This window comes from Gambusia affinis, linkage group LG20 (genome assembly GCF_019740435.1).
Source record: "Gambusia affinis linkage group LG20, SWU_Gaff_1.0, whole genome shotgun sequence".
In the NCBI taxonomy this organism is placed as follows: domain Eukaryota; kingdom Metazoa; phylum Chordata; class Actinopteri; order Cyprinodontiformes; family Poeciliidae; genus Gambusia; species Gambusia affinis.
This window is the reverse complement of record NC_057887.1, coordinates 1,948,289-1,976,051: the sequence shown is the minus strand read 5'-3', so window position 1 is coordinate 1,976,051 and position 27,763 is coordinate 1,948,289. Positions and strand designations below refer to the sequence as shown.

At 42.1% G+C, this 27,763-nt stretch overlaps 1 protein-coding gene across 3 annotated transcripts; it reads right to left on the bottom strand.

The window, feature by feature from the left end:
- On the bottom strand, positions 1 to 25,367 carry tmem94 (transmembrane protein 94). 3 transcript variants are annotated; one of them, XM_044103044.1, is made up of 32 exons: positions 25,309 to 25,367; positions 21,819 to 22,085; positions 19,101 to 19,220; positions 18,656 to 18,783; positions 17,894 to 18,030; positions 17,519 to 17,724; positions 16,361 to 16,509; positions 16,132 to 16,234; positions 15,964 to 16,050; positions 15,140 to 15,256; positions 12,926 to 12,982; positions 10,226 to 10,330; positions 8,928 to 9,101; positions 8,592 to 8,810; positions 7,936 to 8,248; positions 6,984 to 7,157; positions 6,802 to 6,904; positions 6,510 to 6,718; positions 6,249 to 6,430; positions 5,866 to 5,998; positions 5,465 to 5,580; positions 5,204 to 5,303; positions 4,609 to 4,717; positions 4,299 to 4,488; positions 4,139 to 4,216; positions 3,975 to 4,060; positions 3,808 to 3,889; positions 2,334 to 2,494; positions 2,158 to 2,252; positions 1,604 to 1,697; positions 1,355 to 1,525; positions 1 to 920 (listed from the first exon to the last, which is right to left on the bottom strand). In XM_044103044.1, exons 2-32 carry the CDS (start codon positions 21,840 to 21,842, stop codon positions 848 to 850), a joined length of 4,095 nt encoding a protein of 1,364 aa, XP_043958979.1. In that variant the 5' UTR covers positions 21,843 to 22,085; positions 25,309 to 25,367; the 3' UTR covers positions 1 to 847. The 3 variants fall into 3 exon arrangements, with proteins under 3 accessions (XP_043958979.1, XP_043958978.1, XP_043958981.1); XM_044103043.1 differs by lacking the exon at positions 25,309 to 25,367 and adding an exon at positions 25,126 to 25,266; XM_044103046.1 differs by lacking the exons at positions 12,926 to 12,982; positions 25,309 to 25,367 and adding an exon at positions 25,126 to 25,266.
- Positions 25,368 to 27,763: the final 2,396 nt, after the last annotated feature.

Below are 27,763 nucleotides of genomic sequence, written 5' to 3'. Positions count from 1 at the left end.
TGATCTCCAACATTTTATTTTCACTGGAAGTGGTTGTTTAACAGCAGTAGTGAGAACTCTAACCAGTAGCTGTGTTCATGTCATCCTGTTGCTGAACTGTGCTGATGCATGGTGGTCTGAGCTCAGGTGACTATGATGATCTCAAGTGATTGGCTGAGGAGGTCTCCAGGGAAACGGTTCATATCATGTTTGTAAAGAAGTCAACTAAAAATCCGAGGGATGAAATAAAAGCTTTTCAAAATGTTTAAAGTTATTGAGAAATAGTTCAGGATTTACACTAAACATTCTCCACTTCCTTAAGTTACCATTTTTCTCCCCAGCTCATTTTAGGCCATTTCTCTCAGATTCTTGCACACATTGGGGCTCCACAGTTTCAGGCGGCCATGTTTTCGGTTTTATTTAGCCCTTCATTTACATTTAAAGAAGGGGGAAAAAAGGATGCCATGTTTTTGTGAAGACTGCTGAACTATGATACACAGTGGTGAGGTGAATGTCGGCTGCAGCGCTCTGTGGGACGTGGAACATTCCTGGAGAACATGCACATGGATCCTGGTGGTGGAGAACGGAGTGGAACCTGGGGAATTTACAGTAAACATGTCCGACAGCGTTCCTCACGCCTCTACCGCCACGCGGAGGTGCCGCAGGTCCGGCTCTGGCTCTGGCCCCGGCTCGGCCAGCTGCAGCGGCAGGTCAACCAGCGTCACCGTCCACCATGACACCTGCTCCTCCCTGCAGGGGGAGCAGAAAGGCCGCTGCTGGTTTCTGGAGGGAACCAGCCGGCGCCCAGAGCTGCCAGAACATCATCGTCCTCTGATGAGGGCAGTGGGGTGAGGTGGGGGGAGGGGCTTTAGAAAGGAGAGTTCATCCCAAGTTTTGTTTCAAACTGCAGCTTCTGTCTCTTCTGGTACCGAACCCGTTCCCTGAAGAGAGCAGAGAGAGAAATGAGCTGACATGATGGAGGTGAGCAGAACCCTGAGATGTTTTTTTTTTTTTTTTAGGAAACCATGCATGGTTAGAAAACAAACAAAAATAATAATAAATACAACAGTTTTACAGGATTTTATAAACATATGATACTTTTTTTTTTTTAAACAAAAGTGGGATATTTCAGATTGTTTTCTGTCTGATTTCATGTCACTAAGATACTTTTCCGTTGCTGCTGCTGTTTAAATCAAAATGTTTTACTTGAATCATAAAGGGGAACTAAACGTTTCAAAACTCTTCTGCTCTGACTTTAGCCGTTTGATTTTATTGATTTGTATGTTTTTATGTATCCACATCTCTGCCGCCTCTTCTGCACACGCCGCGTTCACTGGGACGCGCCTGACACGTTCTGGTTCTGGCGTCAACGTACCGTATCTCATGCAGCTTCACCACTTCGTTGACCAGCACCACCAGCAGCGGGGACAGGGAGGCCAGCAGCCACATCTCCAGTGGAATACTGGCCAGGCTGAAGGTCAGAGGGCTGCTCTGGTCCCGCCACAGCTGGTAGTCCACCGTGGCCTGAACGCCCTGACCCAGCAGTCTGGTGACAACGTGAGCAGGTCAGGAACTGATCTCAAGAGGAGCTGAGCATGTGCTGGACATGAGGAGGAGGACTTACACCACGGGGACAGTGAGGCACCACCAGGTGTTGTTGAAGGGAGTCTTCCTCCACAGAGGCTGGGAGCGGTGGACGTAGCTGAGGGAGATCGCCACTGAAAACAACAGCAACACTCTAAACGCACAAACAACACCAACCGCACTGCGCCGGTGTGCAGTGGTGGGCATTTATCGTATCGCTAAGTGTTTTTATCGTGATAAATTTCTAATGATAAAGATTTGGTTTTATTGTCACAATAAATCTAAATCAGTTTGAAGCCCCACAAAACTGTCCGCATTGCTGGAATTGTTAGTTTTTAGTATTTTCTCCACTGTTTGTTCAATAAATAGCAATACATTTGAGAAATATGATTAAATACAGTTACTATGGGGACCTTAGTGACACAAATCACTCTGTTATGTGACTGGTGACCTAAAGCAGCTGATCACTAATGATCAGTATTTATGTTTTTGACTGATTGCTGTGTCATGCAGTGGCAGCTATTGTCACTTTCATCGTTATCACAATAATATCACTAAATATCGTGGAAAAACTTCACGGCCATTTTGCCCCACCTGTGTGTAGCACTAGAAAACCAGCCATGAGCTTTTGGGTCAGCAGCAGGCCGTTGGACAGATCACCAAACCACTCCAGAGGCTGTTGTGATGAGCTGCAAACACACACACACAGGTCAAAGGTCAGACATGTCTGATATTTCATGTTTAGTACCGATTCGTCTCCTGTTACATACCTGGCTGTGAATATGGAGCTGCATGTTATGGAGTTGTTACTCAGGGTGAGGTTGGTGCCAACAGGGCACACAGTCTGCAGGGTGAAGCCGAACACCAACAGGTACACACACACCGAGAGGCCGAACTTTAAGAAGAAACAGCCCAGGAAGTTGTTCTGAGTCTGGAAGGACGGGAGAAGAAGAAAACAGTCAGGCTCACTGGGAAACGTTCTGGAAATCTTTTTGTGCAGGGAAGAAACTTTTCCAAGAGCTTTGATGAGATGTTGATTGAGATGTTTTTGTCAAAACAAAACATGTTTGTTGTTTTTTTTTATTCAGCCAGATTAAAACCAGCTCCAGGACTGCCTCTGCCCTCAACTCACTATTACTCAGAGATACTTTATTATTCTTAACGGAAAATGAGGAATTGTTGTAACTCCTATTATCCAGATTTCTTCAACGAGTTGTTAATGCTGGCGGCTGTGGACAGAAAGGACCTCCTGAAGCAGTCTGTATTACAGCCATTCTAAAGAAGCTTCTGACTGAAGACACTGTCTAGCTGTATGAGCGTCTGATGAAGAGGATGCTCAGGGTTGATCCTCCTCCTGCTTAAAGCCTGTGATCTTCTTCATCACTGACCACTCACACATCTCTGATATCGTTTCTCTGTAGTTTCCTCTTCAGCTTCTCCTTACTGTTTATCATTTTTTACTTTAAGTGTGCCCCCTAATAAACCTCTTGTTCCTCCATCAGTGCTCTACTGGGAAATCATCTCAGTGTTTTGGTGTGATGGTGATGTTCACACAGACATTTATATGACAGTCAGTCTGTTGATGAGGCTGGAACAGAGCGTCCCAGTCAGTAACCTCAAACAGCCCTGCACCTTCTACAGGTTCATCTAAGCATCTCCTTACAGTTATATTTATCCTAAATGATTCTGGTCTAGATTCTAGTGCAAAAATAAGACAAAACTAACTTAGAAGTAACTTTTCAACAAACTACAAAGGGTTTGTTTTAAGTCAATAATTGCCTAATATTGATGAAAAACTGCTTGTTCATACTGGCAGATTATTTCACCCCCAATGTGGAGAAAATGTCTTGTTATAAGTGAAATAATCAGCCAATGGATTTGCAGAGTGAGTTCAGGTATTATTTTAGCTTTTGAAATGTTGATCAGATATCAGGTTAATAAAAAAAAACATTTGTTGTTATGGTTACACATCATAACAACTATACGACAATAAAAAAAAATAAAAAAAATCAGCAAACATTCCAGCTGTGGCAACATTTCCAAAATCACAGAGAACAATTGTTAAAAAAAAAGCAACCAGAAGAAGAGAAACAATAAAAAAAATAAAAAATAAATAAAAAAGAATCAAAAGTAACAAAGCTTACCCCCTTTTCTGAAAGAAGCACGTTTCCCCGTTTAATTCAGTAAACAGTGAAACGTGACCGTCTTGTTTTCTACTACAAAGCTCCTCTCAGCTCATCCTACCTTCTTTGGGATTGAATCCAGGTTCTTCCCTGTAGCAACGGTCATAACCGAATTGTCCGGTGGCTTTCCCAACAGTGACACACTGCCAAAACAAATCCAGCGTTAAAACATCTGACAGATCAATTAGTGCGATTGATTCCTCATCAACACGTGGAGTGTGTATGTGCCTGAGTAAAGGGCAGCAGAAGCAGGACATCCAGAGGATGTCAGTGGTGTTCATGGGAGGAGGAAGCTGAGCGAGGCAGGCCAAGAACTGCACAAAAACACAACACACACTTCAGATGGCGCATGGCACAGACGGGCCTGACATTCCTGCGGTTTACTGTCCCACCTGTAGAATGACCAGGCTGAGCTGGCACTGCAGCAGGAAGAGAAAGCACTTGCGGATACCAGACGTTGTGTGTCGCGCCTAGAAAGTAGTTCAGCAAAGGCAAAAATCAACATCAATCGAAGGTGTGTATGCGACTCGGCGACTGCTCGATGTGACAAACCTGCTCTATGAGTTTAATCAGGCTAACGCTGTTTCCCTGGTGGAAGGAGACGGAGCAGCCCAGGCTGTTCAGCTGTCCCGACAGTCTGAGAGGAGAGAGTCCTTCAGCCTCTCCGCTGAAGCCTCCTCCTGTGGCGTAGCCAAAGGTCTCCCATGAGCACTGAGACGGATACAGAGGGTCCAGCCCAATGCTGCGGAGCCCAGAGAGCGGACAAAATGGCTTCAGTAGATGTGAAGGGGACGAGTCTGATGTGCTTGGCTTCAGAAACGTTGTGAAAAAAAAATGTGGAGAATGAAAAACGCCTCTGTACCTGAGATCACTTTGCAGGAAGAGGCGGCTGTTGCGGAAGTTGGCGGAGCTTCCCAGACAGCAGGTCACCTCCCTGTTCTCCTGCATGATCTTCATCATCTCACACATGGCTGCAGAGAGGAAGACCAGCCACAACATTTCAGTTTTGTTTGTCCTGTGGATAATCAGACTCAGAAGATTTACAGCTCTGGAAGAAGTAAAGATCCACTGAACTGAACCCCATTAAAAACCTCCTGGTTATTCCACCAGATACTGATCTCTGAACTCTGAGATAAAACCTGTCTACTTGCACAATTCTTATGTCACAGAGGAATGACTGAATTTTATTCTAGATTTATTTATTACTTTTGTGAAACCAGGACTTGGAAAAACCAAATTCAAGAATCAAAGCAATTCATTCAAATGATTAAAAATGCTATTGTAAAATAATATGCAGTATTTGATGAAATGCATATCACTGTTTTCAGGCTCCATGTTAGTTTTCATGTTGACGTCTTTTGTGTTTGAGCTAAAAATGCAAACGAATGAAACTGTAACGGTAAAAACTCTCCTCAGTCTCCAGAAGGACAGTCAGACACCCGGAGGCAAACACTCACTGTCGGGGGTGCAGTCGGTGAAGAGCGGCACTAAAAGAGGCACATTGTCGATGTTCTTCAGATGAGGACGGACCTGGTGGATCCCCCGAGGCAGCTTGGCCTGAAACAGAGCACAGCATGTCGGCCTGAGTCAGGACAGCACTGGACAAATCCGGTTACAAACGATCTGAAACGTTTCATTAGCACAGAACGCCTGGCAACAAAGGCAGAAGGTCTGCTGAGATGAGCCCTGCTGCATAATGTGACGGAGGTGATGATTACTCTGTTACAATCCTCCAGGAAGCTTGGCACGTCGCTGTCCGTCGGGTGGAAGCTGGCCAGGTCGGACTGGGCCTCCTCCTCCTGCAGCAGTGGACCCTCCGCCTCGTCCCGGGAGTCTTCAGGACAAAAACACAGGAAAATGGACATAGTACAGATGATGACAGATCTGTTATACTGTTGTCATTGCCTTGATGGAACCATTCCAGTTTCTAAGTGGTAACAACAGAGATCAGCTGTCAGTATGGCTGCTGGGCCTCTGACTGCAGGACAGAGGACCAGCCTGGGTTTGATGGCCTGCAGCAGCACCGAAACTTCTTCCTGACAAGCTAGCATCCCTCTCATTGAATACAGAAAATATAAATAAAAAAATCACGGAGCGTGGAGAGGGAGAGCCCACATACCCTGGTGGAGGTCTTCGTGCAGGGAGCCGTGTCCCGGGCTGGACGGAGCCCCCTCACAGGGGCCGTCTCCGTTTGGAGTCAGAGATATGTGACAGTTCCAGCCTGTCTCTAAACCCATCTTCTCTGCAAACACCTGCACACACACGCATACGCATACACACACACACACACACACATGAACAAATACACACGCACTCAATGAACCCACAGCAACCAAGCTTCAACACTTTATGTGCCAACATGGATATGAAAAAGTCGACATGAAGGATGAATCATAACTAACAGAACAGATCTACCTGACACACTGCCACCATGGCAGGAACAATTCTAGAGCTCAATGCTTTCACGTTACGTCCAACACTTCCTCCAAGATGTCTGCTCACCTTGCTGCGCAGCTCATCCTCCATGGAAAAATACACAAAGCGGATGCAAGCAGTGACCAGAGCATCGATGAGACGGACCGTGTCCAGCTTGGCCTGGAACTGAGACGACACCATCCCCATGAAGATCTGTCCACTCAGCGCCTGGACACAGTCCTCCTGCTCCGCTCCCTCTCCGATCCCCTCTGACAGAAACACACAGAGTCCATCAGAACCTCGGCCTGCTGGTCGGAACCTCCCGGCCCGGCCCGGCCCCACGCCCACCGTCTGAGCTCCAGCTGTTCCTGCACAGGTTGTGTTTGATGGGCGTGGTGGAGGGCAGCTCAACGCCGGAGAACAGGGAGGGACCCAAGGCCAGCTCCACACACTTCCCGTTCAGCTGGCCGGACAGCGACACCTGCATGGGTTTGTAGGAAAAGGCGGAGCAGTAACCTGACAGGCAGGCACGCTGGTAGAAGTCTAGAACCTTTTTCCTGTAACACAGAGGGGAAAAAATGTAAATAAAAGAGGTTAGATGCTCAGAAAGACAAAAACAAATGGAACTCCAAAAGCAGACCTGTCTGAGCCTGAAAGAGGGTAGATATCAGTTCCATCCCAGAAGTCAGTGCAGGCCTCTAGGATCAGGTCAGCCGAACCATGTGACAGCATCTGGACACTGTCTGCAACAACACACACACACATTTTTAGACCTACAGAACAGCTGGCACAGGCCGTGCACACACACCACGCAGGACTTACTGGAGGAGGAGTCTCGCACACACAGGGACATGAGGTGGGAGATGGGGGGCTGGCGCTTGGTGAAGGATGGGAGGCGGCGAGAGGTGAACTCCTTGGTCTTCTCTCTGGATGGCAGCTGGTAGAGGGTCAGGTGGTTCTCCTGTTTAAACAGCTCCCTGGCTCCAGGAGTGAAGCCTGAGACACGAGCAACAGGACGGACATGATATTATACACATCTATGAAAACGTTCTGTTCTAAAAAATAAAAACTATCCTCGGTTCAAAGCTGTTGGCTCGTCATCGCTGAGAGGCTTGGTTTAAAAAAAAAAAAAAAAGAAACAGTGTGTGTATTTTTCTAACATAATTAGATGTATGGATACTAATAATCAATTTCAACATTACGTAACAATTGGTGTTATATTACCAAACAAGCAAAACTAAAAAAAACAGAAGTTTTTAAATATTATGTAAAATGTTACTTTAAAGAAATGCTGTTCCTGCTGTGGATAAATCAAGACACTCCTGCACTTATTAAAGCTACAGTACGTTTCAATCAGGAGAAGAAAAATCTGTATTTTTTAACCTTAATCTTAATTAATGAGTTACAACATTTCATTTCTTTTTGGGATTAGTAAAACATTTTTGAATTTGAATTCAACATTGAGCAAAGAATGTTAGCATGTTCTGACAATGAGTGGATTTTAAAAGTATGATCCAGAATTTAAAAACATCTGCTTCTTTACATGAATACATTTATTTTCCAACAATAAAGCCACTAGAAAATGGTGAGAGTTGTTGTTCAGACAGCTTTTGTGTTAAAATTTAGTTATAAAATGCATTCCATAAAGTTCCATTCCAAAGTAGAAGGGGTGACATTATGAAGAACCCACTGAGAGGCTGCAGGTTAAACCCAAACATGATGCATCACCAGAGAACAGGATGGACATGTAGACGTGCAGCGCTGCATGTTTTACCTATCAGCCTGGAGAGCTCACAGAGGCCCCAGGGAACGTAGACGGGCAGCACGGAGCCGTGGCTCTCCTGCAGGGCCAGGTTGGACAGATGGTCTGAGAAGCGGCACAGCTGCTGGGTGACCCCGGCGTTGCACAGGTTCAGCATGATGTTGAGGCCCAGCGGCTTCAGAGAGGGCAGGTGGCACTGCCAGGAGAGATCGTCGAACTGGATGCTGGTCGGGTTCTGCTGGTCTTGAGACAAGCTCAGCATCTCCAGGTGGTAGTCGCACACAAAGTCCTCTGCCTCGGCTTCTGGACAGCCCAGAGCGAAATCCTGGACGACCAAAACCAAGATACAGAAGAGAGAGATGGAATCCTCACGTAGAGCTAAACCTAACATTTTTCATAACTCTAGAAGATTTTTTTTTTTATGCTGTTTGGCCCATTGGGCTTTTGCCTCTTCCTGCATTACTATTATTACTTTTCTAAATATCGTTGGACTAATTATGGAATATGAATACATCAACATTATTAACTAGATTCATTTTCTTGCATCTGCATGCACTAATTTCTTAGACGTCTTATTTTGAAATCTCCTCACATGTTGCTGCGCATTAATGAATGCTGCCGTTTGTTTTCCAGTTGTTTTCTTTAATGCCAGATGTTTCAGTCAGTACCTGCTCCTCCTCGCCTCCCTCGGTGTCGTGGCTGAAGCTGACGTTGGATCCAGAGAGATGTTTGGTCCGGGAATGTGTCGTGGGCTGAACAGGCCGCCGGAGTCTGACCGTCTCAGACGGGCGAGCCGCGTCATGCGACGTCTCACTGGGCTCGGCTGCGTCCCCCAGCTGGACGGCGGGCTCCTCCGGGGGACAGAGCAGAGTCTCTGCTTCCTGAAACTGCAGCAGAAAGAGGATGTTAACAACTGTGGGATTAGTAAATTAGTACTACTGTAGCTACAGTAAGGGGGAGCTACAGTAAGTAGCACACTCATCCCGTGTGTCAGGTAGACACACCTCATCCCGGTCATCTTCAGTCTCCATCCGGCAGTAGGAGTTCACTGACAGGTCGTCTCGGAGGTCGTCCTGGCTGCTGTGAGGCGGTTCCACTCTCCCACTGAAGAACAGAACCGTCTCTGGACTCGGGTTCGGCCATGACAGGACGCCCTGCTTGTCCACGCAGCACAGCACCTGCATACAGAGGGAGATACACAGGAGGAACCAAAGGCATGAAAACATGAAACCATGGCAACAAATCCACTGCACACTTCCTCCTTCCTGCATTCAGCAGAGTTCTGACATTTGAGCTGGGATTTGAGATTGGATTATCTTGAATAATCTTATCTGTTATGTGAGATAGGATGAATTGTTTCAGGATTACACTGCATCCATATTTAAAAGCTAAACAGTATCTCAAAGCATGACACATCCACCTCCATGTTTCATAGTTAGCATGAGGTTCTCTTCCCGTGTTTGGTTTATGTCCAACATGTCCTCTGTTCTGTGTCAACATGATTCCATTTAGACCAGGGGTCTCAAACTCCAGTCCTCGAGGGCCGTAGTCCTGCAACTTTTAGATGTGCCTCTGCTGCACTACCTGAATAGAATAATTAAGGTTCTGGAGAACTGGTCTACACAAGGTGGAGGTAATAAAACCATTTCATTCCAGTGTTTTGTACCTGTGGCACATCTAAAAACTGCAGGACTGCGGTCCTTAAGGACTGGAGTTTGAGACCCCTGATTTAGATCCATGACTTCAGAAGTTCTGGTCTTTGTCTGCATTCTATCTGGTGACCTTCATGTTTGTCTCAGACAGTAAAAGTTTCCTCTTTGCACAAAACCCAAGAAGATGAAACTTGTTCAGTCTCTCCTGATTGGACAGACATGAACTTTCAGCAGACGCTGTCTGCAGATCCAGACAGTAAAGTTTAGTCCTCCTCTCATATCCATCAGTATGAATTTGGCATTTACCACAACAGTCAATAATAACGTCATAAAGAGGAAACAAAACAAGTTAGGTATGTAAATCATACCCAACTATAAGTCACAGGATCAATAAAACTATGGAAAAACGTGCAACTTGCAGTCCATAGTATATGGTAATCGTCATTGATAAGTAAGCAGAGCTCTTTAAAAATCACTGAATGCTCAAATTTTATTGAAATTTATTTTGATATATTTTTTTGAATCTCTTGTAATTTTTTGTACAAATGCTAAAGCGATCACATCATAAAACATGGGACATCTAGACGTAAAGAAAGAAATCAGAACTTGGCCATAAGAACAAGAGAAGGCCTTCAAAGAGTCGTACTCACAGTGACAGAGCCCAGAGTGTGCAGCAGGCTGGAAGTGTAGCACAGAGTCTCAGATTCTCCCTTCAACACGCCAACCATGTGTCTCCAGACACAGCGCAGCAAATCCTGCATCCGTGACAAATACCAGCTGGTTAGAATGACACACCACCAAAACCAAGAACCTCCTAATAAAAGAGCAGGAGTTTGTTACTGAGGAGAATACTTCCCAGCTTTAAATCACAGAGAATCCCTTCATCCGTTCTGAGATGAGAGTAAAGCTTGGAGAGTACAAGTCGAGGAGGTGAAGCGGTCAAAACAGGCATGCAGAGACTCAGGCTCTGATTGGATGGAATCAATCAAAACTTTTCCGCAGGAAGAAAAAACAATCACAACGGAACCATTCAGTATATGGACGCTTTAGCTAGCCAGTGCTAACACAACATGGGAGTCAGACTTAGCAGTGAAACTGGATAGTTAGTGTTGAGTATAATGAAAAAAACCCCACACTGTGCATCCCTATGTACAGGTCCAGCTCTGTGATCTGAAGTCATGTTTGGTTTTCAGAGGGATCTGCTTGTATTCTGTACGGCTGCAGAATCCTCCTGACCCAAATGTTGGGAACACCAAAAGGTTTCCAGGTAACCGACTTTATTTCACTGTATTTCTGCTCCTGCTAATAATGACCAGCTAACACCACTTCAGTGAAATCTTTTCATAAGAACAGGTTCAACTTGTAGCATGATGACTGAACTAGAAACACTTTACTATTCTGCCCTCGACTGTTAGGAAAAGCTTTGAGCTTCTCCAACTGCTATGTCTATGTTTACCAAGTGATTTTATTTAATATTAGTTTGTGTAAAATAACTCTCTTTAAGACCCTCTAGTGGTCTTAGTGTGATAGATGTCAGACAGCAGGGAAATGGGGGGAATGTCCCATCAGACCGTCAGTTCCCAAAACCAAACACTCCAAAAAAAAAAAAAAAAAAAAAACAGAAAAAAGAATTGGTAAAAGTACATTCAGGTCAGTGCGACCCCACTGGGTAAAAAGCTCATGGGTCCAAATGACCCCATTTCTTAAAACTGTGGGAGAGTTAAATAAGGTAAATATTTTCTTTTTCTGCTAGAGGTAAAACTCAGAACCATCTTTCTCCTCTGCTGAGAATAGTTCAGTAGATGTTAGATGTTGAAGGATTATGCTGGGACCAGACTGTTGAGTCTTGTCTGTAAAAGTTTTCTCCCTCAAAGTATAAACACAGCCCTGTACCAGCTGAGGCTTTCAGTCAACCCTTAATTTAATTTAGTCATCCTCCTCTTCTTTAATCTTAGCAAGATAGTTTGTGGATTTGCTTACAGTTCTGTTCTGAAGTCCGATTGAGAAAAACATAACATAATGTAGCACATTTAGAAAAGGGGAAACAGTAACACATGTGTTTGAAATATCAGATCTAGAAATGAAAAACATGTTTAAAATAGGTAAATATATTATAAACATAAGATACAAAAAATATTTCTTAGTAATATTTGCTCCAGTCAGAACAAAACAAAGGACGGAGGGTCAAAAGGGACAAAATTAAATAAATAAATGATTAAATAAATGTACCATGGTGACGCTGCAGGAACAGGAACCATGAATAAATACACACTTAATTATCTGTATTAGCCATTGTATGTTTGAATTGTTTTAATAACTTAATGACATACTGAATAAATTATCTAATAAATCTGTTATTTCAACATTTTTATGTTACATTTAATTAATGATTTAATGATGTATGTTTTTTATTTCATCCCTTTTTACAGTCTATGTAAAAGTACCAGTAAAATTCATTTAGATATTTTTCTTGTCATTAGAATAGAATGACAAGAAACTTTTTTTCTTTGCTTTTGTTTTTCACCATTTTCCACAAATATCCACATCCCATAGTAGAAAATAAATCCATCCTCTATGGCAAGTTTTATGTTCTTCTTTATTATAAAACCTGAAAATAGAAATAAAAGGGCGGCTTTTTAAAAATGAAAGATTTTCTACAGATTTTATATCAAAACTGTAAGCTGACTTCTCCATGCATGTTTGGTGTGTTCAATAAAAACATATTAACAATGCGATCAAATATGTCAGGACTGCAGCGTGGATCACCAGCACAAAGTCTTGATTACCAGTCAGGTTCATGAACAAATAAGCCACTGTCTCGGGTTAATATCTCTACCATATTTCACATGTTCTATGGATTCATGTGGATGGATGAGCAGAGAGATTTGACTAGAGAATGATGACAGCCAAAGCGTTGCAACGACAGCATTCTGAGCAGAAGCTGAGAGAAATGGTGGGAACAGAAGCATGCATGGAGTGAGGGAGAAGAGCCTGTTGAACACTGACATCCAGAGGTGCTTGGTGAAGATGGACAGATTGTGACCCAAACTGTCACGGTTAGAAAAACTGTGGAAAATTACTCTGCAAAAATGAATGAAGCAAAAAGGAACCCACAGGATTTTAAACAAAAAAACAGCAGTGTGATCTAAAAAGTGGCCCGAAACATAAACTGTTGAATATTTTCATAGTAATACAATTTAAAGATAGAGGCTAGCTGTAATGAATCAAAGCAGCTGTGGGTCCACAAGGGGGAGCTGCAGGATGGTGAGCAAATAAAGACAAGCAGGTTGAGGGGCAGCCGGGAGGAAAGCAGGTGGGAGGTGAGCAAGCAAGACAGAGAAGGGTTATACCTGCGAGGAAACTGCTTCGGTGTAGCTGCTTAGAGTGTCCTCAGAGAACTTAGCAAGCTAGGGCAAAAAAAGAAGCTAGTTAAAAACAGAGGGAGGCTGGCAGCACACCTCCTCTGTGTGTGTGTGTGTGTGTTCGAGGGATGAATCCCTCCACATTGGGCTCATCACAAAACGTCAAATTTCCAAACTATTGAAGGACAAAAAAACAGCTGACACCAACCACCTATGTTTACCAGTCTATTAAAAGGGAAGTGGAAGTTCGTTTAGGACCAGAGGTCATCAGGCCGGTGACCTCTGGTGCCTTAAAACCAACTATTATCACCCACAAGTTTGCTTCAAGCCACACTTTAGGTTTTATGGTGTCAAATATATATTTCTACAAAATAATGTAAGGCCATTAAAGGTTCAATGTTTTCATGCAGTAGAGATAAAAAAGGCCATAAAAACAGTTTGAGTTAAAAGGATCAAACAAACTGACTGTCATCCTTAAGACAGCGCTTTGTTAAGGACCAATTGGAAGAAACATTTGTCCCCAAGCTTTTCCATCCTGGCTGATGTTATGAGAAACTGCTTCAGTATTTCTACATAATGTTTTATGTTACGATGCTACTTATATTGTGAAGGGCACCATGATGATCCTTGTGAGTCCCCCTATTGTCCATGTGACCACAGCTCTTGTGTCCAGACATTCAGCTCTTTGTCCCTGAGTCATCCATCCATTTGCAGACTGGAATCAAATCTCATTTTCCTGTTGCTTTTGGAGTAATGGCGTCTCCCTCTCTGAGTGGGCTTCCAGACCAGGTTGGTTCAAAATCTTCTTCTACGGTGGAAAACGACTCTCTTACCATCTTCACAAGGTCTTTTGTCCTGGAGTTGATTCACACATTTCCCATGTGACCCCCCAGAGCCGGCCTCCTTCCTGAACACATGACCGCTGCACATTCCCATGATGGTTATATGTAACTTGCATATAACTATTTGAACAAATGATGTAATGATGTTCATGGGCAAAGAGAGATGCTCTAAAAAGCAGAGGGTTACTTTAGTCTGATAAATATTACAAAAAGATATGTGAAAGCTGCAGTGGTTCTGCAGGACAGACGCACAGAAATAAAAAAATAAAAAAAGATTTACCATGTAGCTTAACACAGATATTCAAGCCTTGATGACTTGAAATCTAACATGCACCATATAATCAAAACAACTAAGAAATAAAATGTAGCAGAAACTAGAATATATTTGCTCTAGACTGGTAGATGATGTTCTAGATTTATCAATGGAGGTGCAGCGAATGCAGTTTCATCAATCTTTAAGAAGCTCTAACTTGCCAATTCCAATTTTGTCCAATAGCGATTTGTTTTTAATAATTGATACCGTCAGGTGTCACCTTTATGCCCCTTCAATGTTCCTATCTTATTTTAATGAAAAACATTGAACAATACCTGTGAAACAATAAAAAATGCTTTAACTCCACATGGGACAGTGCTCTCCCACATAAATGAAAAGTAGAGTATTGTTGCTCAACTACTAAATTAACAAAAGTAAAAAATTATTTAGTTTAGCCTTTCATTTTTCACATTTTAAAAACAAACAAACCTTGAACAACAGGTCAGATTACACAAATGTTTTGAGCTCGTTCAAAAAAAAAGTATTTTGCTTTTGTCAGAAAGCCTCTTTACAATTCCCCTAATCTTCATCAGGATTTCCCCCAGTGCACAACAAGCCTGGGGGGTCATCGGGTTTCATCCCCCCTCCGCCAGGCTAAGCTATACTTATTCTTATTTAAAAAACGTTTTTTTTAATACACCAGTAATCCTGCTCTGCTGCGCGTTCAGCGGCGGGGCGGAGTAATTCCTGAAAGAAAGGTTTGTAGTTGATGCACTGAACAGGGCAGGAGGCCGGGTGTGCACCAATCACACTGTCAGTGCCTTATATTTAATTTAATCATATTTTTTTGTCGTTTAAGTATCGGCAACAATATCTTCCAGTAACACTGTTACTGAAATGTCATATTTGTTTTTTACATTTCCTGTCAACTTGACATTTTTAAACATAAAAACACAGTGGGCTGCTGGTGGAAAGCAAAAACATCAACTTTACTTCTAGTCAAAGAAACATTGTTGGTCACTTTAGCCAGGACTCTGGATACTTTGGAGCTAACTGTAACAGTGCTTAATATTTCAGTGTGTGTGTGTGTGTGTGTGTGTGTCCTACCAAGCCAGTTGGAGATGCGCGACTGAACTCTGACAGGACTCTGGCCTCTCCAAAGGCATTTACCAGGACCCACATGACAGGGAAGAGCAGCGGCAGGATGGGCAGCACAGCCATCAGCTACAACACAACAACACACTGACACCTCAGTCCATTCATCCTGTCATTCATCTGAACTGTTCACAGCAAATGATGAACATTCCTGGGTAGTTCCCAGGAACCAGGGGAGTTTCCTTGGTCCATTCTTCACGCCCCACATTTACCAGGTAAAAACAGACCAGCAGGGTGGAAATTTGGTCCTGAAATGTTCTGGTCAGAATATTTTTTATTTAGCTGGAACCATTGGATGGAGGTTAGTGGAAGGAGAGTTGGTTGAATTTGTTCAACATTATCATTTAAAATAGTCCACTGCCATTACTTGCAGTCAACATTTACTGTAACAGATTCTAAATCACTGATGTCTGTCAACATCAGACATCAGGGAAATAATTCCTTCATTCAGAGAAAAACAAACCTCTGTGGACCATTTATAGATTATAGAAACGATGAGTTGCAGCTGCAGCGGTTTAAGCTAGTTCGGGACTCGTCTCTCGGGTTTTATTGCTGCCAGTATCAGTGATCGTAACAAATAGTGATCTCTCCGATTTCTTCCCCTCATGCAGGTTAAAGCTCTGCATGGAGATCTGCCATCTGTAAAATCCCTGTTAAACTTTTTCTAGTTGAAAGACAGAGCAGCGTTGACAGAATCAATGGGTTATACAGTGTTAGGAGGCCATACATGAGACCTGGTAGGGCCGGACAATCCTTGGTACTAAACGTCGTCTCACCTGGAGCTGAAGGAAGTTGTAGCAGGGAGGAGTGATGCTGGGGGCCTTGCACAAAAAGCGAATTGTGTTCACCAGCAGGAACGCCACCTGCAGGAAGGACCAGGCAAATGTTTCCTTCTGCTCTTCCAGGTCCAATGAATGTGTGGAAGATTCCTGTTAACAGCTCACCAGCACAACAGGACAGACGAGCTTCGTGATGATGGACTGAACAGTAAACCTCTCATTATCCAGCACTGTGATTGGCCGGGACAGGGCCAGCTCCAAAGCGTTCCTGTCGATTTAAATCAAACATTTTTGTAAAACGTTATCAGTGACTGGGATTGTTATAGCAGAGCAACTGATCCCAGAACAACAAAGATGATCCAACCACCTAACCAAATATGATCCAGCTCCCTACCTGACTGGCTCCAACACCGGGGTCCGAACCACTCTGAAGAGCCGGTGTTGCTGGGGGCTCTGGGGCCCCCTCTTCTCACTCCGAGGCGAAGGGGGAGGCGATAACGGAGGGAATAAATCTCCTGGTTCCAACACTATGTGCTCATCATCCTGAGAAAGAAACAAAGACGGAGCTCAACGTCAATCCCAGTTCCCACTTCTAATTCCACACCTGTTTTAATGAGCACACCTCTTCCATTAGCCAATCACGTGGCAACATTTCTAGGACGTAATTCCTCTAGATGTAGGAAAGGCAATTATCAGAGCATCAGAACAGGTGGGAGAGGTTTGGCTCTCCAGTTGACATGCGGTTTGTGGATCTAAAGGGTTGTCCAAGTCATCAAGGCACTTTGCAGTTTGGGTTGCAAGGGATGCCTGTAAGAGCCATCTTGTCTTTGTATTACGAAGCACAAGCTGGGTCCACTTTCTAGACCCCAGTTTGAGCTAAACTCTGCGCAGGTTGGCCTCCATCAAGACTGCTTTATGTCACTCATCTTGTTTGTGGTGTTGATGCTTCGGTGGGAAGGGGCTGTTTGGGTATCTCAGGGTTTTATTTGTTTTTGTAGATTTTAAGGTTCTGTCAGCGTCTTCAGGCGCATTGGATCGGTTTGCAGCAGAGTGTAAAGTGGTCTGCATGAGGCCATCCAGGTCTGAGGTGAAGGACCTGGACGACGCTCGTTCTGTTGCAAAGCTCCTGATTAAATGGAACATCTATATTTTGCCTATCAACGATGGTGATGAGGTACGGATTATTACTGAAAGAACAAGACTGTAGATACAAGCATCTGAAGGGAGCTTCTTCTGCAGAGAGGCTGTGCTCACAATTAGAGGCAAGATTGAGGAACGTCATAATCTCGAAGGCTTCTCCTCACTGCTCCTCAGTCGAGAACAACAGAGCATCTCATCACTCTGCCTTCTGAGCCTCTTTCCCCTGGTCCCCCAACCCACACACCCTGGGCCCGATGCCCATGATCCGATTTCAGACAAACAGAAAACATGGATGGAAGGAAGGAGATTTCTAATGACTTCATTTCAATGTTTCATTGAATGTCTGCAAAGATCTTGTTTATTTAATATTTGCAAATCAAGTATTGTGGCTTGCAAGTCACTACAGCCTGACCTTGACGCCCCTGAGAGATGCAAACGCCTGCTGGCCAGGTCGTAGAGCAATGATGTCTCCTTCCACCAGCAGACTGACGGGGAGGTTAACCAGCTGGGAGTCCCGGTAGGTCCAGTGAAGTGACCATGATGGAGACGAGGGCGTGTAGAGGTCAGGGTAAAGAGAGGAAGGCCACTGAATTTCAGCCACACACCCTGACAGATAATCTGGATTAAAGAAACACCAAAATAGAGGGAAAGTATCAGAACAGAACAGAGAAATAATAATAATAATACACTAATTGCTCTGTAGTGATCACAATAAAACAATCACACAAGTTCAACCTTTGACCCTTCTGAGAAAACCCAGGCATTTTCTTGTCATTTCCCAACTCACCATTGAGCTGTGTGATGATGCGTCTGAGGCGCCGGACCATCTCGGTTTTGTTGAGCCTCTCCTGGCGTCCGACCAGAAGCAGGTTTAACAGGAAGAGAAGGAGCAAGACTGCAGAATTCACTATCTCTATACCAGAGCTGGGAACAAAAGACATTTCATTTCATTTATATAATCCCAATTCATAACGGATGTTACCTTAAGACTCTTTGCAAAAGAACAAAAATCTACTTGTATTCACAAATACACAGTCAGTGTAATTCAATCATAGAACAGATTCAAAGTTCATTATAAGTTTTAAACAATGCAGACAAGTTCAGTTTACTGTTATAATTGCTTAAAAAGTTTACATCTAAGTAACATATTAGATCAAGTCAGTGACTTGTAGAATTCACTAATCCTGGATGAGAAAGAAGCAACAACCAACCTCTTATGTATAACTACATTCTTTTTCAATTTGTGATAGGCTAGAGATGAAATCGGTTTTCTAAGGTAGAGTGGAAGTTAAAAAAAGGAACAGATTCTTTAACAGTATTGTCTGATAAAGATCTACTTTAGTGAAATGATATATGTGAGCACCAGGTCTACAGCATGACAACGAGAGAGAGCAGGTCTGTGAATGTTTTGAGTGAAGCCACTTGAGTTTAAGGTAGAGTTGATTTGAAATGTTCACGTTAATTATTGTGCTTTTACTTCACGTGTTATAAATCCATTTTACATTCATAGTCCCTGACAGGACAGTTGAGCTGAGCAGAGTTCAGCTACCTGCCCTTCGGCTGGCTGCCATGGCAGCAGAGGAGTCCCACCACCACCAGAAGAGTCAGAGCCCCGCCTGGCCAGTGGAGACAGGATTGCCGGTTGCCATGGTAAATGAAGCTATTTTGCCATTGCTCCTATTAAAAGAATTCGAAACAAAAAGAAAGTAAACGCAAAATTCTGTTTGTGACACAGAGCTACAAACCACGACTAAAACAGTACGACAAGCTTTAAAAAAAAACAAAACCCTCAATCTTTAACCAGTTTGCACTTAATGGATGGAAACTGTTTGTTACTAGAAAAGTTAGAAAAGATAAAAACTAAAATATCTGCCAGCACGTGTTTTGTTTTAACAGTTGGAAAAAAAAAAAAACCAAATCCTCAGACTGATGTTTTTCCATGTTTTTTTCTTCATTGAGTTTGAAAACCTTTTTGTCCACGAGTGTGATCGTACCAGCCAAGAAAGCCGTCTCCGTGTGGCTCTCTGGTGCTGCTCCAGCAGGCTGCTCAGCTGGTCCCGGAGCTTCACCAGAGCCTGGCTGGTGGAAAGGCCACGAGCCACACCATCTGCCTCCTGCCAACACAACAGGAGCAGGAGCTCACACACACCAGAACAAGACCAAAGGCAACGTATCCATCAGCATGAGTTTTAAAAGTTGTTTCCATGCAACAGTTTGGGTTTTTTTTTCGATACAAGTTATTCCTGCTTCATTGGCATTTTAAGTTTATCAGAATAAATAATGCTCTGCCTGCCCTGTTGTTCTATTGATTATTCAATAATTTATTGATCACTCTTAACGTGATTGATCGTTTCGGCCTTAATATTTACTATCATAAAGAGCCCCGTCTTACAGAGCTTTCAGTTTCTGTCCATGGAAAACCTCAGATGTTGTGATGCACCAGCCAGGCAGCCTGTAACTGAAACGTCTAGTCAGTAGAAATGAAGCCCTGATCTGATCCTGGATGAGTCATGATTTACCTGCATGTGTGGTCAGGTCATTATGAAGGTCTGTGGAAAATGAAGCAATTTCACAAAGACACAGAGAACTGGGCATGTTGTTTCTGTTCCAGCTACAGACTAAAATCAGAACCGTCAGAGGCAGTATAAGGATAAAATTAGAGACTGAAAACACATCAAGTCAAAAATAATCACAATATCACAGTTGGCAATACCATCAAATAAATGGAAGGTACTGCTTGGATGTAATATTTAGTTTAGCATCATATATTGAGTGCTAAACTCAAATTCATTTCTCTAGATGAATTCCAACATGTGGCACTCAACATGTCTACAGTCTTTAATACACACTGTGCTTCTATTTTTAGTTGCTGAAATACAAAAGCTGACAGAAAATGGAGACACTTTAATGATGCAGAGAAAGAAAAGACTGGGAAATTTATTTAATCAATATCCTCGTGTGTTGCTAAAAATCACTCCACACACTCACATAATTATGTTGTTTGCAGTTAAATTTGAATTAATAATGACATTTGTTTATTTCTTTAATTCAAATAAACACAGTCCCATTATGTGCATTATTTTCTTAGAGTCACTTGGTTTGGGGAGTTGGATAAGACAATGGACAAGGAAAACAAATCTGAAATCATAAACGCTTTTCCATTTTTCCTACCCAGACCTGGAACATTACAGACTGTTCCAGATTGGATAGAAACCCTGGTTAGTCACATGAGGGAGAAACTACATTTCCTATCTGTCACCCCACTGACACACACACACACACACACACACACGCACCCACGCCCACACACACGCACGCACGCACACACGCACACCCACACACACACACACACACACACACACGCACACACACACACACACACATTACCAAATATAATTATTTCCTTGAACCTGAGTTCAGAGTTAAGGACCAACATCCTATGCAGCCAAGACAGAAATAACTTTCCCAGAGAAACTAAGAATCAACAAAAATCCTCCATGGATACATGAAGCAGACTGGAGGACCAACAGGCCCAGCAGCTCCTGACCCTGGCTACATGCTAACAGATCATTTCTCTTTAACCACACAGTGGAGGAAATATAAAGTGAATCTGCCTTTAAAGAGAAATGGACAGAAAGCATATACTGCTGAGCATTTTCTGTTCCTGCCTTCAACACTTATTAACCAAACTATTCAAATCTTTAACTCGCACTATGTGACAATAGTAAACATCAACAACAGTGGTTAATAAGCAGTTCTCTTTTTGCCACTCTATCAATAGAAAATACTTCTATTAGAACAGGGTTTCTCAAACTGGGGGCCGCAGCCCCAAAAAGCATTCTCTGGTCAGGACCGCACAGCATTCTGGGGGATGGAGGCAGAGGAAAGGCTTTAGCCTCTCAACCTCTCATGGCCAGGTAAGAAAGTTCATCAACTCACTCTTTGGTTACCTAGCAACAACCTCTTAAGTAGCATGCACAGTAGTAGTTCATGCACAACAGCTCAAGAGGAAACTGTGGTTAAAACAGAAAAGGCCACATTACCCCCGAAAACACCCAATCAATAATTATGACTGATATGAAAACCTTTTATTGTGATGCTACTCCAGAAACAAAATCTGCTTCAAATCCAGAGCACCAACCAGTTTAACACTAACATCATCGCTAAGCGTCAGGGCTGCAGTGTAAGAAAATCTTCAGATGGCGATAATATTGATAAATATATGACGACATCAGGTATATATATGCCTGTTTTCTTCTTTACTGTCTTTATGATCTGTGCTTCCTGCTTTGTGGCCCCAGTGTGAGCTCTGGCCGCCGGTAGCCTCTGTCCTACTGGCTAAATATTGAGTTATACAACTTCAGAACTTGTAAAATACATTAGCCAACAATTACTGCACTCCAAGCAGCCCTGTGTGATATGAATATTGTACACACCGACACCGAGATGACGATGTATTCACGATTCACTTTTAAATAAAAAATGTCACTGATTTCTCTCAGAGGTTTTAAATAGTTATTCATTTATTTTCATTTCCATCCATTTATTATAAGAGTATTATAAGATCAAGTCTAAAACAAACAAAAGGTTCTCACTAGAGGTGTAGCAGTGCATGTATGCGTGCTGCAGATTCTTTTGTCAGAGTTCTACGCTCTAGAAAGCCTGCACCTTTACAGAAAACAACCTGAGCAACATTCAGCAACAAAACTCACCTGCTTCTTGTCCTGCGTCGCCATGCCAACCCCGACCACTCCACATGCTCTGCTTCTCAAGCTGTCATCGACACCTGCCAAGAGGCCTTCAGTGCCACCGCAGCGCGTCCAGATGTGGGGAGCCCACAGCGGGGCCGTTTCTTCCCGGCGCCTTCAGGTCCCTCATACGCAGAGGCGAGGAAAAGCAGGCGGAGGCAGGGTGGTGCTGCTGGGAGTTCCCACCTGGAAACCGTCCTCTGCCAGAGTGACAGGAAAGCGCAGCAACACCTGCAGGGATCAGCAGGTTACCACCAGGAGATGGGCTCTGGTTTTTGACACCGACCGTTGAAGTGAGAATGAACACCAGGAGTCTGGTCAGGAAACGTTTTTATAAAAACTCAAAACAGCGCAACTGACCAAACCGCTGAACAGAGATACTGCAAACGCATTAAAGCACAAACATAGTCCTTTATTTCTAGCAATCAATTCCATCAGTTAAAACAGGAATAGGTGTGTGCCTAAAACTCTGGAACTTAAATGACCATTATTAGGCTAGCTTAGCTGCCTGACCTTTTTCTTAAATAATAATAATAATAATAAAAAAATTAAAAAAAATCAAAGAACTATTCAAAAGCCATTCAGTAATCCAGTGGACATGTTATGCAATATGCAGTAAACTCACAAATAGGCAAAGACGTACAAATTAAACACATTTTAAGATCTTTGAGCATTTTGAATTGATGCCAGTAATTTCACCGAGAACTGGTTGACAATTAAGAAATTAAAATGTTCTGGGCCTAGTCAAAGCCCAGAATTTGATCTTATTGAGATGCTGAGAGTTGACTTGAAAAAGACTCAACATGCAAGATCTTCTCACACATCTGCTTGTTTCTGATAAAGCTGGAAACACCAGCTCTCAAGGGCCAAACTCAGTTCTAAAGATATTATCTTTTTTTGTGTTTCTGTATAATTCTTATGTTGGTAGTACTAAATTTTTAAACGAGGAGTCCTATTTTTTTCACTGTTATGTATAAACTGCCTTTTTAGTGAAAGTGCAATAGGACCAGCCCGTGTTAGCATTACAGCTGACAAGAAAATGAGATGTAGGTGCAGAAGCCACAGCCACCTGATCCACTGACATAAGCAACTCTGTGTGGAACAAAAAAACCAGCTCCACTGAGTCAGCAGCATGTTCTGACAAACAGCTGATGATGCTCAGGCACAGAGGAGGAGAGGCAGACTGTAAAGCTGAGAGACAGAACCATCAGAAAATCAAAAAGGCCGTCCAAATGAGAAGAATTATTTCTGGCTGAAACTGTACACTTCAAAGATGGCCGACTGTCTGGTTCTCTCTTGAAAGTCAGGTTGGTTAAATCAGTGGTTTCCAACCCTTCTAACCATTCTGTGGAGAGAAAGAATGGAGGGTGTGTGTCAACGTCATAGTGTGTGTCAGTGTGATAGTTCCTGGACGACTTATTTTCCAGAAAGTCTGTTCACCATCAGAAACTCCTGAAGAAGAAGAACCAGCTGTCATTTTCTGACTTCAAACTCAATCTCACTTGGTTTAAGCAGCAGGACAATGATCTGAATTGCACCAGAATTTTCTAAAAGAAATAAAATGAAGGCTTTCTAGTGGCCTAGTCAAAGTGTAGGCTTAAATGTGATTGAGACATAGTGATATGACCCTAAATAGGTTTTACTTATTATCATCGTTTGAAAACTGCGTTCACTCAGGCTAGCTGAGGCTCATGCTAAAATCCAAAACATTTACATATGAGAAAAAGTGAAGGAGGGAGATGTTTTAGGGATTGTGGAGTCAACCACTGAATGCAAACTACAGTCCACCGTCACTGGACGCTCGTCCAGGAGGAACCAATGTTGTCTTCCTGTCTATCAGGCTCTTTTAGAATTCTAATACTGCATCTCAAATACTGAATCACTTTTTCCAAACCACCTTGGGCAGTGTAGTTTCTCCTTGCTGCAATAACCAAAACAACAGGGGAAAAAACCCTCAACAACAGCAGGACCAAGTGAAGTACCAACCATGAAGTCAATCAGTAAATGTTTATCAGCAGCTTCTGCATACTATGTAACATATCAACTTATTATAAACTGAGAAAGCATAACTTTTGCCTCACTGTGTGTTAGAGTCTATGGCTTGTCCACACCACAGAGGGACTGAATGTAATAAACTAAAGTGTGAGGCAGAACATTTAAAGAGCATAGAGGACAAATTCAGAATGTTTTGAGGTATCAATTGGTAAACTGCACATTTTCACTATGGCTTGTGAATGTTACAGCTCCTAGCTTTAAAGATGGTATTATAATTCTACTTCTGTCAGCAACATTAGAATCATTTGCATGATTGAGAGATGAAAACATAAAGGAAAACCAATGAGTTCCACCTGATACAGGGTTTCTATGCATTCGCCAAGTCACAATTTCACATTTTTCTAGAATCAATTTCTGGAATTGTTAGTCAGTTATTGAACTGTGTAAACAAGACTAAGACCATTAGTAACAGTTGTGATCAGAAGTTTACATACCCTCATCATGGACACAGAATGTCCAGTAAACATGGGGCTTCTAATGATTTATCTGAACAGTTCACAAATGTGAAATTATTATTATTATTACTGAGAAAGTTTATCAAAAACATAAGGTGCATGAGTCTGGATTTATTGTAGGTGTTCCATAATCACTAGATGATTACAATTATGAATGCAGCTGTGTGTATTTTATCCTGTATGTATTTCTGATCAACAATTTCAAGCTATTTTGTTTGTATGTTTCTTACCTAATTCTTTCACATTGATAAAAGAACGATTCACTTAAAGTTAAAATCAATGATATTAATGCCCACGATGAGTGTGGTCAAATGTCTGACAAAAATCATTTACATTGAACCAATAACTGGTGGTGGATGAGGATTATTCTGCGTCCAAGAACCTTACGAGTGTAAAAATGTAACGACGCAACAGTTTAAATGTCTGCTCAATCAGCAATCATTTGTATATTTAATACAGTTAGAATATAGCCTTCAGTTTACTACGTTGGACTAAATGAACAATACTCTCGAATTGTCGACTGAAGGCGATCTAAAGCCGCTCTAAGAACAGCTAGCGAGAAACCAAAGCCGAAGCTTTGCTTTTTGGACATGTTCTCTAATACACACTGATTAAAATAATAACACGACTGAAGAGATATCTGTTCCTTCTTGTCAACAGATGCTGCAAACAGGCGTCGGCCTATCAGCAACTACACCTACGTAATTTGCGGTGTATAAATGAATTGGATTCACGTACAACATTTTTCTGTACGGACTCACCGTGTGTGTCTTTTAAGCAGCTGCTTCCAAAGCTTCCAAAGTTATTTTGTTCTCTCAAACACTAAAGGACTTTTCTCCTTCACTGTTACTGCAGCAGCCATCTTTGGACAACGTCCGTATTGCAGGAAGTAGGCTGTGATTGGATGAGTGTAAGGTGTTTTATTCTCTGATTGGTTAACTCACCTGTGAAGAAATTTGCTATTTTAAACACTCGTCTAGCCGGGCGTATAACTTTGATAACCCTTTGCTCCCCGTTTCGCCCAGCCTCTGGTCCTGAGCCACACCGGTCAGCATATGAGTGAGACTGGCCTAGGTGGATGTGATGGGGAAGGACGCAGTGGCAAGTTTAAGTTTCGGCTCCATCTTGCGGTCAGTTCCAAGAACTGCTGTATTGAAAATCAAATACTGTAGTAAAATAGCTTCAAATGCCCGTGTAAGTTTTGGAAATTTGATTTTCTTAATCGTATTCAGAGATAAATAATAATAATTAAAAATAAAGAATAAAGTATTTATGAGAAAAGCTTGGAGTGATGATGGAGTGTGTGGCAAATGGAGAAGAAGCTATTGGAAAATCTGACCATGTGAGACTTCAATGGCCTCAAGAAAGACCAGTGAAGAACTTTGAACTGTCTTGTTGCTGGAATGTGATATACTAATAAACTTGATTGACTGATATGAGTGAAAGCATCCAACAAAAACATACTCACGCACCAGGGTCATGACAAACGCAAACAAAGAACAGGTAAGAGTGTAAGAAAAAAATCCTAACACTGTTGACGTGAACTTGTCAGTTTCAATTCGATTCAATTCAATTCAAAAATACTTTATTAAGCCGAAAGGGAAATTAAATGTTGAAAGATCATTAATTCTTCAAAGAGTTATTTCATAGATAAAGTTTACTTTGCGTGGCATAGGATAAAATCCCAAACAAAGTTCAAAAAGGAACTCAGGAGGAGCAAAGTAAAGGTTATTGGAGATTTTGGCAAAAAGAAAGAAAGGTGAAGTTTCCTGACAGAGAGATTGAGCTGAGCAAGAATTCAATTTGTCTTTAAAGTCTAAGCTTAAAGCTGTAGGATGTGGCTTTTATATGAACAAATATTATGACATATTTGTTAAAACATGAGAGAGATAAACTAAAAAAAAAAATAAAATTCCTCTGCCTCAAACCAATCAGAGCCAGGAGGCAGGTCTTAGTGCTGTCAATCAAGTTTGTGTTCACACCCTTTCATTCTCCTGGGCTTCAGTCTGTCATTAATGTTAAGTAGTTAGCATAGCCACCGATGACAGTGGATGAATAGTTTTACCTGTAACGGTGAGTTGTTTCTCCACCATCAGCATATTTACATGACGATGATGGACAAAGACCTGCCTTCTGACCAACAACTTCTGACCTGTTTTTGGTCGGGAGTGGTGCATCAGAGGAGCTGAAATTTTTTAACAGATTATCTGTCTCATGTTATACTGAGACAGGATATAGAGACAATTAGTAACTTCCTCCACCTGACTGCTGGTGTTGAAGGTGGAGGATTTCAGGCTCAGGAGATCCAACTTGGGATGATCAGAACATCAGAGATCTAAGCAGTCTGGACCTGGGATCAGAAACTAGTGTCAGTATTTTCTAAAGTCTATTCTCTTTTTGGGATCTTTATGTGTTGCAACACATGAATATGGCCATTTAAACTATATTGTTTTATCAGATTAATAGTTTATCTTTACTCCACATCCTCTTTATTTCCTTCCCTCTGATCCTGTTCTCTAGTCTCCCTCTGGATAAAAGCTCTAAATTAAATCCCTCAATCATAAATTCTGTCTTCTAATTTTTTATTGACTTGCTGCATTAATTTGGTCTCTAATACAAAATATTATCAGACAAACTTTCCTTCCTTAATGTAAATTTTAACTCTATATGGAGGAACACTTTCTACTAACAGTGAATTTTTTTCTGTGTTTATTTAATAAAGCTGATGGTTGCCAATGCCAGCAGTATTATGTGTTGTTGAATGCAAAAACTTACAAGCAGGAACCACATGGAGAATCACGAAAGAAACCAGCAATGAGCAGCTAAAACCTGAAAGAGTAGAACTGGGAGAGTGGATTAATGGAGGAACAGGTGAGAATAATTTACTATATTAGAGAGCACCGCTACTACACCCTGAAACATGGGAGAGTAGAGAGGAAAACAGAGACAGAACCACAGAGAGAATCTTGGAAGAAGTAGTCTCACTGTCAGCTGCTCTGTCTGGGACTGATACTTACTTTAGTCTTTAGTCTCTATCTATATATAGATATCTCTGTGATATTTATCTATCTCTATATATACAAGAATCTATATATAGATATATATTTATCAATATACATATCAATATATATCAATATCTATCTGTCAGACATCTATATCTATATCTATATCTATATCTATATATATACTGTATTTATATCTATATCTAGATAGATAGATAGATAGATAGATAGATAGATAGATAGATAGATAGATAGATAGATAGATAGATAGATAGATAGATAGATAGATAGATAGATAGATAGATAGATAGATAGATAGATAGATAGATAGATAGATAGATAGATAGATAGATAGGAAACAGAAATTCTAAGGTACAGAGTAGAATAAGTTCACTGA

Coding starts and splice junctions, on each gene's coding strand:
- tmem94 (XM_044103044.1), bottom strand. CDS start 21,842: ATGGCGACGCAGGACAAGAAGCAG. Junction 16,051..16,131: donor TCGTCTGTCCTGTTGTGCTG/GTGAGCTGTTAA, acceptor TCCTTCCTGCAG/GTGGCGTTCCTGCTGGTGAA. Junction 1,526..1,603: donor TGCCTCACTGTCCCCGTGGT/GTAAGTCCTCCT, acceptor CGTTGTCACCAG/ACTGCTGGGTCAGGGCGTTC.